This window comes from Urocitellus parryii, chromosome 10 (genome assembly GCF_045843805.1).
Source record: "Urocitellus parryii isolate mUroPar1 chromosome 10, mUroPar1.hap1, whole genome shotgun sequence".
Lineage (NCBI taxonomy): Eukaryota > Metazoa > Chordata > Mammalia > Rodentia > Sciuridae > Urocitellus > Urocitellus parryii.
In genome coordinates, this window is record NC_135540.1 from 112,244,068 (window position 1) to 112,257,382 (window position 13,315).

General features: G+C 33.5%; 1 protein-coding gene across 2 annotated transcripts in view; it reads left to right on the plus strand.

Moving 5' to 3' along the window:
* Atp8a1 (ATPase phospholipid transporting 8A1) overlaps positions 1 to 13,315 on the plus strand; it is a 214,804-nt gene that overhangs the window by 48,620 nt on the left and 152,869 nt on the right. For both annotated transcript variants that reach the window (XM_026386651.2, XM_077803452.1), the window contains exons 6-9: positions 380 to 420; positions 9,750 to 9,823; positions 12,296 to 12,365; positions 13,119 to 13,246. In XM_026386651.2, coding sequence (XP_026242436.1) covers positions 380 to 420; positions 9,750 to 9,823; positions 12,296 to 12,365; positions 13,119 to 13,246 — 313 coding nt within the window. The remainder of the gene's footprint in view (positions 1 to 379; positions 421 to 9,749; positions 9,824 to 12,295; positions 12,366 to 13,118; positions 13,247 to 13,315) is intronic.

The following is a 13,315-nucleotide window of genomic DNA, read 5'->3' on the forward strand; positions in this document are numbered from 1 at the left end:
TTTTTTTTTTTTTTTTTTTTTTTAAAGCATTGCTGCTGTTGTAACGTCTGAAATGTGTCCCTCCCTTTTGCACATGTTTTCTCCTTCAGCCCAGCTCAATGTAGTACTTCCTCTTTGGGCTGAAGGAAAGTTTTGTGACTCTCACGAGATGGCCCTCCATTAATAACAGGTCATTGTGCCAGCTGAAATTGACATTAGAAGTTTGTGTTTCTTTCCATAATTTTACATATCCTTATTATCCTAATTAGTTTTTAAACCTGTAAAATTGCTACTAGCTATTTAATTTGAAGCTGTTCATTTGAATGACTGTTTCATCATAAGTAGCCTTTTCTTAGGTAGTGAAAACTGTTCTTAAAAATGTCACCTTTTCTCTTTCCAGTTTTGAGAAATGGTGCTTGGGAAATTGTTCACTGGGAAAAGGTATGCATTGATTTTTATTTTGTTCCAGGAGAAGAAATGCATAGAGGTGTATCTAGTAGATGAAATTTTTGTATATGATATAAGCAAAAGACAAGAATTCCACTGATACCAAAGCAATTTATTAATTGATGTTATGACTATACATATGGAGTTTCAGTTAGTCACATCTATTTAGCATTTCTGCTCTATTCTAGAAAGATGATTATTTTAAAAAAGTAATATCTAAAACTCTTTATTTCTCTCATAGTATGTTTTGAGGTGTTTTGAGTGCTCTTTTCATAGATTTTATTTAACCATGAGCTGTTTTGTCTCGTAAATTTTGCTTTAATCATCTACTGTCCAAGTAAAATAAATGTTAGGGTTCTGATATTTCACATTTGTATTTTTTTTACCTCAAATTCATAAAGTGAGAGTGATCACATTCAAATACAACTAATTTCTTTAAAAAAAAAAGTCATAAAGCCTAAGCATTGTTGTTCAGTGAACTCAAAATCAGTGACATGACTTCACAAGTTAATTGGCTCATAGAACCTCTAGCACAGCAGTTAGTGAACTGAGTCATAATTTAACAAATGTTATCCAGCTGTTCGTTTTCAGACCTCATTTTCAAAAGGTAAGCGAGTATTATTAATTCTCCCTTAGTTCTGAAAGATTGACTCTCTAGTCACCCACAGATGAACAGCCTATGTAACTTGGTAAATGACTTTTTGGAGGCCAGGCCAGTCTGCCAAGGGGACTTTGTTTCCTGGGATTGCCAGGACACGAGGGGTGCGAGACAGTATCCTGCTAGGACAACACAGGTGTTGCCCACAATCAATTTATTTGTACTCCATTTTCTTCTCAGCCGATTTAAATCCTGTGTTTGATCCTGCCTTGTGGTTTTTATGGTTACTTGGTGTCCCTGCACAGATTCACCCCTCAATAAAAGCTTCATTGCATTTTTATTAATTTTTAAATCAGTTGCTAGACATCTCCTCTTCTGGATAGTAGAAAATTCTCATCTCTCTTTTTTGGTCTTTGACATAACAGTAACAAAGAGGATAATGCCTTGATAGTGCTTTCATTATTTCTGTCCTAATTATCTCTGTTTAGGAAGAGCAAAACAAAACCAAAGGTGTAAAAAGCACTTCCAAAGTAAATTTCTTTAAGGGTCTTGTATGGCACTTGTGGATTTAAACATCTTGGAGAAAAGACAGGATATAATTAAGTATAACTTGAATTGTATTATATTTTCATTACTGGCATTGTCAGTATAGTTAATATAAATGCACGTCCTAAGAAATTAACTTATCAGTTTATTATCTTCTTACCTAGACTTCTTGCTGAGTAAATAAAGTGATAAAGTCAGGAGATAACCATCTACTACTTCACTCTAAAATTAGCCTTTAAAATTGCTTAGTGGGCAGCCAATCTTTCAAGAATGTGTTACTCTACATGGATGGTTGTAATGCTTTGTTAATTTTTTTAAATATTTTTTTAGTTGTACGTGGACACAATATCTTTATTTACTTATTTTTCTGTGGTGCTGAGGATACAACCCAGTGCCTCACACGTGCAAGACTGGCACTCTCTACCACTGAGCTACAGCCCCAGCCCACTTTGTTAATTTTTGACAGAAAAAAATACTAGATCACCAGCCATGTTTACCCATCAGGGTAGTTTTTTCAGTTATCTTAGAGATCAATGCCACACTTAATGTGGGCATCACTTGTTGAGAGGATCAGATTCTAAGTCACCCAAAGCCACCCGGATAAAATGAGCTGAAGTTATTTAATAACTAGAATTAGATAATTAACTATAACTCATGAAAATTGATTTGGTCATAAATTCAAAATTAATGTATTCTTGTGTTGGTGATATGGGGAAAAAAGGTCTTCTTCCCACTGGCGTGTGGGATACTCACAGATAAACTTTAAAACATATGTATGACCTTTGTAAAGAAATCATCCATCCTTAAGGTATTAAAGATCCACGTATATATACAAAGATGTCATATTCTTTGAAAAATTAAAATATCCATTATTCTAAATTATTAATATACTATAATCTCAGGAAATTTACATTTTTTCCCTCATAAGTTGACTAATTTATCTGATTTCCAAAAATAAACAGTAGAGAAAAATAGAACAATAGCTTGGAAAATGAAGAACTATGTGCTAAGATTGACTGTAAGTAATAGAAAGTTATTAAAAGAAAGTGGATATATTTCAAATATAGAATAGCAGGGGATAAATAGGAATAATATAGAGTAAAATACAGTGCCTGAATTAAAGTCTGTTTAATCTTTGAAAAAGGTTAAACAAAGCAAAATAATTGGTAAAGTGATTAGTTAATAATCACAGAGCAGCAGTTTCAAGTAATAATACTTGAATATTTAGTTTATAGCTCAGTCTCTACCTTTGCTAAAAGAAATTCCAACTGGATAAAATAGTTAAATGCTAAAATGCTGTTTTTGAATCACATACAAATAGAATAAAACATTAATAAATATAAGAACAGTATCTTGAGATCTTTGGTATTTGATTACATAAATCTTAAAACAAATACAAAACAGAAGTTACCAGGAATAAATAAACAGGTTATATAAAATGTTTGTACCAAATATGGCAGATTAAGATCTTTGTTATTGCCCACTTTCATTTCCTATTTATATAAGTAGGAGGATATATATAAACAACCAAACTCAGAATAATAATCAACCTGTTAATAAAAGTTGCAAATTTAAATTTAAAGATGTCTTTGCCTGCTATATATTCAATAAAAACAAGTTCACTTGTATTTCAAAAGTTTTATTTTATATTTCATTCACACACTATGTGGATTAGGAGTTTGGCTACTCATATTGAGAAACATAAGAAAGAAATTCTGGGAACTTATCCCAAGAAAATAATTATAATGTAGGAGAAAATATCTATATACCTAAAAATGTTTATTGCAGCACAATTTTGTATACATGATATGTATGCAACGTTGCTAAAGTAGTTCTTATTTTATAACTAAAATAATTTATAAACAAAATAACTACTTCTTAAAGTAGTTGTATAAAAAATAAATTATGGCATTCTACATAGTGTATTTTGTGACAAGTAAAAATTGTGATTTTACACATTGTGGCAGCAACAGAAAAAAATTCTAATATTCGTTCAATAAATGGTAGTTGATAATATGTGCCAGGCAGTCAGCTCATAGCAGAAAACAAGATATGTAAGAGTTTCTGTGTCATAGAATATGATCATGGTTGAAAAGAACAGGTCTCTGAGTGCTGAGATACCAGCCATGTGAAAAATGGCATATTGAACCCATGGGCAGGCACAGAGCAAGCTGACATGTTTGGCTTAGCCAGATCACCAGACTTTTTCTTAGTGTATATAATATTTTGTGCAATTAAAAACAAAATCAGTAAACCAACACGGAAAGTGTCGTCCACATGCCGGGTAATATGAGAAACCTTTGAGTGCTGGGCTTCACTTCAGGGTACTTTCCCAGCCATTCTAAATGTGTGGCTGCTGTGGTTGCTTTTTAATGTTTCTCAGAGGACTTAAAAATTTGCACAGCATACTTGTAGTCATTCACAGATGGGCAGACTTTAGCTCTCAAACATTCATGGTTCATCCCTCCAGTTATTGCCCTGAAGTCTTTTCCCTGTTGCAGAAGGTTAAGTTTCAAGTACCTGGTTTTAAAAGAAAGTGTTGAATGACGGAGCCCAGACAAAGAACGGCAGTTCTGCTCTTAAAAATGTCAGCAGTGGCTTCATCCACCCTCTCCACAAAGACCAGTTCTTCACATTAAGAAGCAGCTGAGACTGTTCACAGGTTTCCAGATACATTCAAATAGAGAATTTAGGTGAATAACCCTGATACAAACACATTCTTCTGACTCCGTGGGGAAGCATGGCATGGTGGGCTGTGTCGCTTTGTAGAGTTGCCCTAATGCATGAAGTTTCCATCATAAAATGTGTCTTTCTTTGTATTAAGACTCTTATCTCAAAATAATGCTTAATAAAAATATAAGTATTCTAAAACCTATAATTGGGCAAAGTTTGATTTTTTAATTATTCAATTATAGTTTGATAATCTCATCCTTTTTCATAATTTTCAATCACAGTTGCTCATGGTAACAACTTGAGAAAGTGAACCAAAAGCCTAAACTGTTACCTTAACTTTGGTATTTGGGAGACTGAAACTGTTTTGTCATGTTCCTCCCATTGTAATACGTAGGCAAAGCATTTTTGCCATCCTGGCTTTTTCTTTTGTTCATTTCTTTTATGTTGGAAAGGAGAATGCCACATTAGGAGCTCAGAGCCCAAAGGAATAAGAAATTCTTAGATACCTTTGAGAAATTTATCTAAAATGTAGGCAAGTAAATTCCCTGCGTTCTTTAAGGAATGTGAGAACTGCTTTAGCATTTAGTAGTTCTTGGTTTTCCAAGCCACTGGGTAATGACAGTGTGTCCTATAAAGTGTTAATATATTATTCGGTTTAATTACTATAAGGCCTCCTTTTGTCTTATGAAGAATGAAGATGTTGAGAAGCGGTGCAATCAGTTGAGGGTTTTTGTAAGTCTTACTGATCAATTCTAATGATGTAGATGGATGAGGTCCTGATTTTATGAAGCATATAGTTTAATTGGAGAAGAAACATTAACCTATCGGAGGTGATTGCAGAACAATTAAATGGGAACCTGGGTAGCACTATAAATGTCATGACTACAGAGAATTTATTTTTATTATCTTACTGTAAGTGGATGCCATTAGAATACTATCATGGCACTTTTTTTTTTAAGTTTACATTGATACTTAATTTTTAAAAAAAATTTTGTTTTTTTTCCTTTTCTGAGGGAGGGCGTTTTAATTTCAAGGTCCTTGGCAGTTTTTCAGGCAGTCCAAATTTCAACTGAAACAAGTCATTTTGAGTCAAGGCATCCAGAGTTTCCCTACTTGGGTAACCAGCATACATATATTACAGATTGGAAGTTCTCACTCCACCATCCCCCCCACACACACACAACTTTCCCTAACCTATTTTTTCCAGCATGTGAAGAGGAACAGAGTGGGTCCCCTCTGGAATGATTTCTTATGTTTCCCACCAAGGACACCATTGTCTCCTTTCCCCCAGTAAACTATCATTTTAGAATTCAAAGATAAGTAGGGAGAGGGAATAACAAAACATCTTTAACAAAAAAAAAAAAGACTTTTCTTCCCTGTAGAAAATGTAAGTAAGAGTAGTTACATTTGTGATCTAATAGGAATGGCTACCAGCATAACTTGGTCCAATGAATTAAGCCAGATTGTTACTTAGTTGAAGTTATATTATTTTCCAAAAGCTGCATAACAGACCTGACACTTAAATTACTTCAAGTTCTGGCCATAGGTCATCTTTAATTTTTCATCATGCCATGCTCAGAAAAGAAAATGTTAACACACTGGAAAATAAAGAGATTAGGCTGTTTATTTTTAACATGAATTACATTGATAGTTTCAGTAAATTTACTAGTGTAAACATGAAGCTTTGCCAATAATCAGGTAGTCAGATGTGCATTAGCTTTTCCACTCACTGATCCTGAGCAAATATTAGAATCTCAGATTCATTTTCTTCCTCTCTAAATTATGAATAGCAACTAATACTTGTTTCCTAGAGGTCATTGTAAAAGGTAATGATCACCTATATGATCATTTTTCCAGTCAAGTGGAGATTTCCTTAAGTAGGGTAAAGTTTTAGTGGCTGAATTCCTCCCTTTTACTTTTATGTCAAAGAGAGAGAATATGAGAAATTGAGATGTCAATGAAGTATGTAAAATGGATCCATTGATTTTATTAAGATAAGTTATTTATAACTGAAAAAAAGCGCAAAGATACAGTGTTCATTTTTTAAAGGATTCTCCCATCTCTGGCCTCACTCCTAGACAGTTTTTTGCCATTTTTGTGAAGACCAGTGGTTCTTGTTTGCCAATAGCCATTTTTTCCTGTATTCTGTGCTTAAATACAATGGGTTGTGTATTTGTAACTATCTTTCTATGCAGATAATTAACCAATTCCCAGTTTTCTTTCAGGTAAATGTTGGAGATATAGTTATAATAAAAGGCAAAGAGTATATACCTGCTGACACTGTACTTCTCTCATCAAGGTAGAGATACCTACTGATGCTCAAACAGTGTAGAGGATGGTTTCTCTACCCTGCATTGACCTTGTGATTTCTCCAAGGAAATAAAGAATAAACGAAGAATTTTAAACCTCTCCAATGATTTTTAATTAAAGCTCTTAAAAATTTGATTGGACTTAAAGGGCTCTTTCATGTTTGCCATATAAAATAAATAACAGGTATTATTATATAATCCAAAAGTTAAAATTATAATTGAGAGTCTTTTCTTCCTCTGGATATGTCCAGATTCATGTGTGTGGACCACTACTGTTTTAAATTTCTGATCATTTATTTTATATAATCCATTGATTGGGTTCTGTTGATTTTATCTTTTGATCCTTGTTCATCATAAATTCCTTTATGATGTGTTCATATATCTTTGCAAAGTTTCTTGATCCTTGTGGTGAAATGGCACAAGAAAATGGATGAATGATTTCTTTTTTTTTGCCATCACACCTTTCAAAATGCCACCCTCTTCCAACCAAAAATTAAGTACTTGCTCTTTCTCTTAAACTCTTTCTGTTACTGAGTTTAGACAATTTTTGTTATACTCGTATTTAAGATAGTCATAAATTAGTATTCAGAACATATGGCAGTTACCCTTCAAAGAATGTGATTTTCAAATGGTTTTATGTTTAAAAACTGTAAAACTAGTCCTAATATAAATTAAGTAGAAATGTTTTTACTGTTTTAGAGGTTGTTTATCATCATTTCCTTGGACAGTTTTATTTGTAATATCCATATGTAAATATGGAGTGTTCTTTTTTCAAAACCTATTTAATCAGGTCATGATTCAAAGTGATTGGGTTTATGACAGGCTAGTGAAACTTGAGCAAGAAGAATTACCCAGATATTTACAGAAGTAAGTCTATAGGTAGTTGAAAAAGCTAGGGGTGGTTCTATTTCCATATTTTATAGTCAGTTACTTTTTGTGCCACATACAGATGGGTTTTTGTTTTCAGAAAAATTAATATGGATTTTTTTAAAATCAGCCTTTCTGTTCTTACTTTTCTTTGCTTACAACTATTTGTAGAGGTAAAATTTCTAAAACTGAAGTAAAGCTTTCTGTCTACACTTGGCCATATGATAGCAAACTTAAGGGTGATTTCCTTGCCATTGTCTCAGGTTCTGAGTAATATTGGGTGTTAAAAGGAGCTCTACTTAGGAGTCAGAAAACCAGAATCCTTTTCCTGGCTTGGTGATTCTGAACAAACTACATAGTCTCATCTTTTCACATAGAGGAAGACAGACTAAGTGATCAAGCCCTGATGTTCCCCAATTCTTTTTTTTTTTAATTGATGAACTTTCAGAGTACCTAATAGAATGATGTACATTTAATGGTTATTAAATAATAAATGTGGTAATGATTGGCCATCTAGATATTATATGTATATAAGAAAGATCAAAGTGATGGTGAAGTCTTCTAGCAATTAAGAAAGTACTGATGTTTTCCTGATTAAACTCTTCAAGACATTACGCTAGAATCATATGTGCTGAGCCATTCATGTACAGTATTTATTTTTGTCTGCCAGACTATCCTGCCCTGACTTTAATTCTAACTTGAAATTTTTTAAAAAAACATTTGTCATCTTTCTTAATGCAGTCCCAGAAGCGCCTCAGCAAGCTCTGTGCTTGTACAGTTGGATGCTCAATGGAAAATTCTATGCAAATATTTCAAAATGTGAAAAACTCTGAAATCTGAAACACTCCTGGTCCCAGTCATTTCAGATAAAGGCTATTTAACCTTTATTTTTAAAACTTTAGAGCATTTTTATAGAATTTGTTTTCTAAACATTGAAAATATTTCCTAGTGGCTATCAATATTAGTAGATCAAAATAGCTTTTATGTTTTTCCTCCAAAGATTATCATATTTTTAACAGATTATCTGATCCATTGCTTTTGGTTATTTAGTAATATAAAGGTTGTGCTACCAAGCAAACATTTCTCCTCAGAATCACAATACCACCTTTCAGCTGGCATGTTGGTTTACTTATGTAGCTCTTTGAGACTACATTAACCTTAACAATTAGGTTATAGTTTTTATCATTTAATAGAAAGAGAAATTTCGACATTGTTTTACATTTAGCTACTTCAGTGACTAAGTCAAAGTTGAGATATTCCTGATTATCTTTACTATGTAACACTGTCCACTGTCAAAATAAGTACATGCTGATTTTCACCAGCAAGTGGGCACTGTTAAGCAGTAAGAATAAACAATTGCTTATAATATTTCTAAATGTTTTTCATTTTTAATTATAGTGCATCTTCTGTGAATTAGTTTGAAAAAAGGCATGAACATGGCTGAAAGTTAACTGTGTTTCACTTTTGAAATGGAGAAACTGAAATTTTAGTATAATACATTTATGCATTGAGAAAGTATAAAATAGAGTAAAATAACTCAAGCTAAATTCAAGTCCAAATATATTCTTAGTATGTCTATTTCATGCCCTCCCTGAAAATGTTTCTCTCGTTTCAAAGGCTTAAACTCCTCCCTACATTCCCCCGCCCCACCACTGCCCAAAACCACAATGTATTACCTAGACTTTGTTATTAGATAACTCCAAATGCTACAATTAAACCTTCTAATTTCCTAAAACCCATATCTTTGCTTTTTTGCATTAAAGGTAATACAATACTTATACAATTAACTTTAAAAATATTTTTGAATTAGTATTTTTAACAAAGTTTTTCTTTTTTCTTTTCTTTTTTTTTTTTTAGTGTGTTGGGGTTGGAGGAAGCTAGTATAGTATGCTTTGCTTTTCAAAACCTAAAAAATAACTTCCACAATGATTTCTTTGCTTTTTGGATAGTATGAGATCTACAGCAGAAGGAATGAGATTAAGGAATTAGGTAAAGTAAGATCTATAAGTTAGAGTAGCTCTTTATATGAAGTGTTTTTATTCAATTTGTTAAGAAATGCTTATATGTAAACTTTAAAAATTGGAAGTTTTTGCATTAAAAATTGAAATTTGGTTTTAAAAGCAAATAAGTAATCCTTATTAAATGTTTTCTTATGCTTTCAGACCTGATCAAAATAAGTTTTGAAAAAATTGGCATTAGACATTTTTATTAACATGTATTATTTTCTATAATAATTTCAAACCTCTGTCTCTTTTGTCCATTTGTTTGTTTTTTTCTTCTCTGTTATTCATTTTTCCCCCACTTTAATTATTTTAAACTGGGACATGTAGGTGGCAGTAGGGGAAATAGTGAAAGTGACCAATGGGGAACATCTCCCAGCAGATCTCATCAGTCTGTCCTCAAGGTTAGAGCCACTGAGTTGTACAGGATATGTGTAAGAGGGTCCTCACCCTAAACCAGAGAACAGTTGCGCCCAAATATGCTTGAGTTCTGTGTCTCTTTCTTTTAAATTAACTTTTTTATATTCTTGGTGATGGACATTTCACAGATGTTTTAAAAGCATTTTATGAATACCATACTGGAAGATGTCTGTGCCTCAACTAGGCCAATTTAACTCCTATTGTTATTGATAGGAGTCCAAGAGACATGCAGTGAAGGTAGATTTTAATTTCCTATGCATCATTAATAATAGCCATATTTAACAACATGCCTCAATACAGAAGCTTAACTTACTACCTCGCCAATATATTGTTTTGAACAGTGTTAAGCTTTTCCTGAAATAGCCATGGAAAATTGATTGTATTTCTTAAATACGTTCTTATTTCTCATATTCGAAATTTTCTAAAAGTTCCATAGAATACCTGTAGTGATTATGACTGTAATTTGGGTTTAAATAGGGTTTACAGAGGACCCCCTGCACAAAGCTGGATGTTGTACCTTTTGTACCGCATGCTTTGGGACCAGTTTTTAATCCCACTTGTAACTCGTGACAATGTGCACGTTCCTGTGATAAACTTCAGCCGTCTCCTAGTGTCTGTATTGTGATTTGCATCTTGTTTCATTTCCACTTACTAATCAAGACGCCTGCTTTGCCTCTCTGACTGTAGTTTGTGTTTTGGATGTGATCGTATTTGCTGAAGTGTTTCTGATCTGGCATGATTCCTGACTTCTCGCTGCCTTTTCACAGCACTGTTAAGAATTGCTTTCCTCACAGCTGTCTTCAGTGGTTATTAAGAATGTTCTGACTTTGGATGCATATTTATTTGCCCCACTTCAAATGAAATCATCCATTTAAGCTTCATAACTTCTTAGCTATTTAAAGTCTTGGAAAATCTGTTTTGTGAGAAAAAAAAATAGAATGTTATTCTCACTCATTCTGAGACTGGCCTTTGATAAGTGTATCATCAGTAAATTTCAATGCATCTTATCACCAGAATGTAGAATCAGTGTTGTCATTTAGCATTGTTTGTGATCATTCTTCTATCAAAAGATGTGTTTTATAATTTCATAAATCATTTAATGTTCCAAATGGATATATAAGTAAGTCACAAATTTGAAGCAGTTGCTAGGACCAAATTACTATTGTGACAGTGATTTAAGAAGTAAAGTTTTGAATAATTGATAGAAAATATAAACATTGGAAGACTTCTCCAGTTGGGAAAAAGGAGTAGCCTTTTTGAATGACCCCATAGGGAAAACTTGCAGTTACTTTAAAATGAGTCTGTCAAATATTGGATTAATGTCCATGTGTTTAAGTAGTTTCCACAAATCTTTAGGCTATGAAATTGTGGAATAGTTTCTTTTTGCACATGTACAAATTGGAAGTTGATTAGAAAATTCCAGGTGTGTGTGACTTGCAAATTTCTTTCTTTGGAAGCTTTGCACACACTCATAAGAAATTATATTCGTAACTGCTTACCTGACAGCAATTTAGGCTTTTAATGTATGCTACTGAGATTGGAATTCAGAACGGTTTTCCATAGAGTTGAGGATCAGATTGTCCAGCTGCACAACCAACTCACATGTCTATTGTTGCTGGGCAGTAAAGTATCATGGGAGGGGAACATAGCTTTTACTGCAGGGATATAGCATCTGCAGTAAAACTGAAGAACAAAGCTCTTAGGCCACTGCACGCCAGACTTCACTGAAACACTTTGTTGGGGACTCAGAAAGTGGTTCTTTTAGGTTTAAGACAAAGAGCAATAAGGCCAAATTGGCCAATTTTAGTTTTGTCTTTTCCTTTCTCAGTTATCTCTGAAGCACTTTGAAGAGGGAGGAAAAAATAGAGGCAGAAAAATATTGTCCACTTTTATTGTAAAATCTGTCCATGTAGCTTTTAAAAGGAGGCTTAAATTTTTAATATGATATGCTCCGTATGATACTATTTATTATTATAACTAAAAGGTGAAAAAAATTGCAAGCTTATAGAAGTAGCAATCTGGAATTTTCTAATCAGCTACTTTGCTTAACCAATTTACATGTGGGCCATGAACATGAAATCTTCCTTGATATTTCTGAACTAAAGATAAATCTGGGCACAAACTACTTTACATTTCAGATACAGTCTGTGTTGTGTCTATATGGATGAACAATTTAAAAATAACGTGACAGATCTACTCATTTCATTATCTTGAAGGCCATTAGTGAGTGTTGTCAGGAAATTGCTTTGGGGTCCTTCTGGCTGGAAAGCTGAGCCATGATTTGTCATGCATGGGTTCTGCCTCACAGCATCTTGCTGTTGGAATGAAAAATCACCTAGAAGCTAGGTGACTCTAGCTTTGCCTAGAACAGAAGGCTTTGGTGAGTCTGAACATGTAAATATTCTGCTTTCTTTCTCCCACTAAATCTTTTTGTGCTTCTCAATTCTAAACAACAGTGAGCCCCAGGCCATGTGCTACATTGAGACATCCAACCTAGATGGTGAAACAAACTTGAAAATTAGACAGGTAAGTTCTGATATAGATTCATGGACTTATTCCTGTTTTAGTACATGGAATGAAAAGCTTCTTTCTTAGTATTACTGTCTTGAGGGGAGGTAATTCTGTCCAAGTACCACTTGCTCATTGAGGTTTCATAAACCAGTGTTAAGTAAATGGAATATTCAGATTCACTCACTGATTAAATATAGTTCATCATGTAAGTACTATTTGTAATATATTTTATGTAATAGCCAACACTTGGGTAATAATAATCATAGTGGTTCTAAGTGCTTTGACATGTGGCAGCTTATTTATTTTTCCTACCCAACTGGCCCAAATTATTATTTGGCTTTGCCATATTGAAAAGCTGCAGCTTTCTTTGTTATTCTGAAACTCACTCACCTTGTGGTTTAATATTAGCTTAGATTGCTACAGTTCCTTTTCATACCATCCTAGCAGGAAACAAAAGTCAGTTTCAGCAGACTGAGATTGTATAGTGCTAAACATTAATTTCACTTTAGGAAAGAAATTTCTCCTTGGAGGCTTCAAAATATTTTTGTAGACTAGTTTATACTTTAGTACTTTCACAAAAGCTGCCCTAATCTTGTGCTAAAAACCGTGCTCAAGTTGGGAAAGAAGGTAACCCTAAACTGTGATTTGACAGAGTATTGTGTAATGGGAGAGAATTGTTCATAAGACAGTCCTAAGACTTGGATGAATCCCCCAGCCAAACACAACTTACTTAACATCCTCTTTGCTTATTTAAAAAATTTTAAACAGGGCTTACCAGCAACCTCCGATATCAAAGACATTGACAGTTTGATGAGAATTTCTGGCAAAATTGAGTGTGAGAGTCCAAACAGACATCTCTACGATTTTGTGGGAAATATAAGGCTTGATGGCCATGGGTATGTAAAAGCACATTTGCTGCATTTTCTTGTGTTGTTGAATGTTTTCCGATTCTGGGTACCTATTAT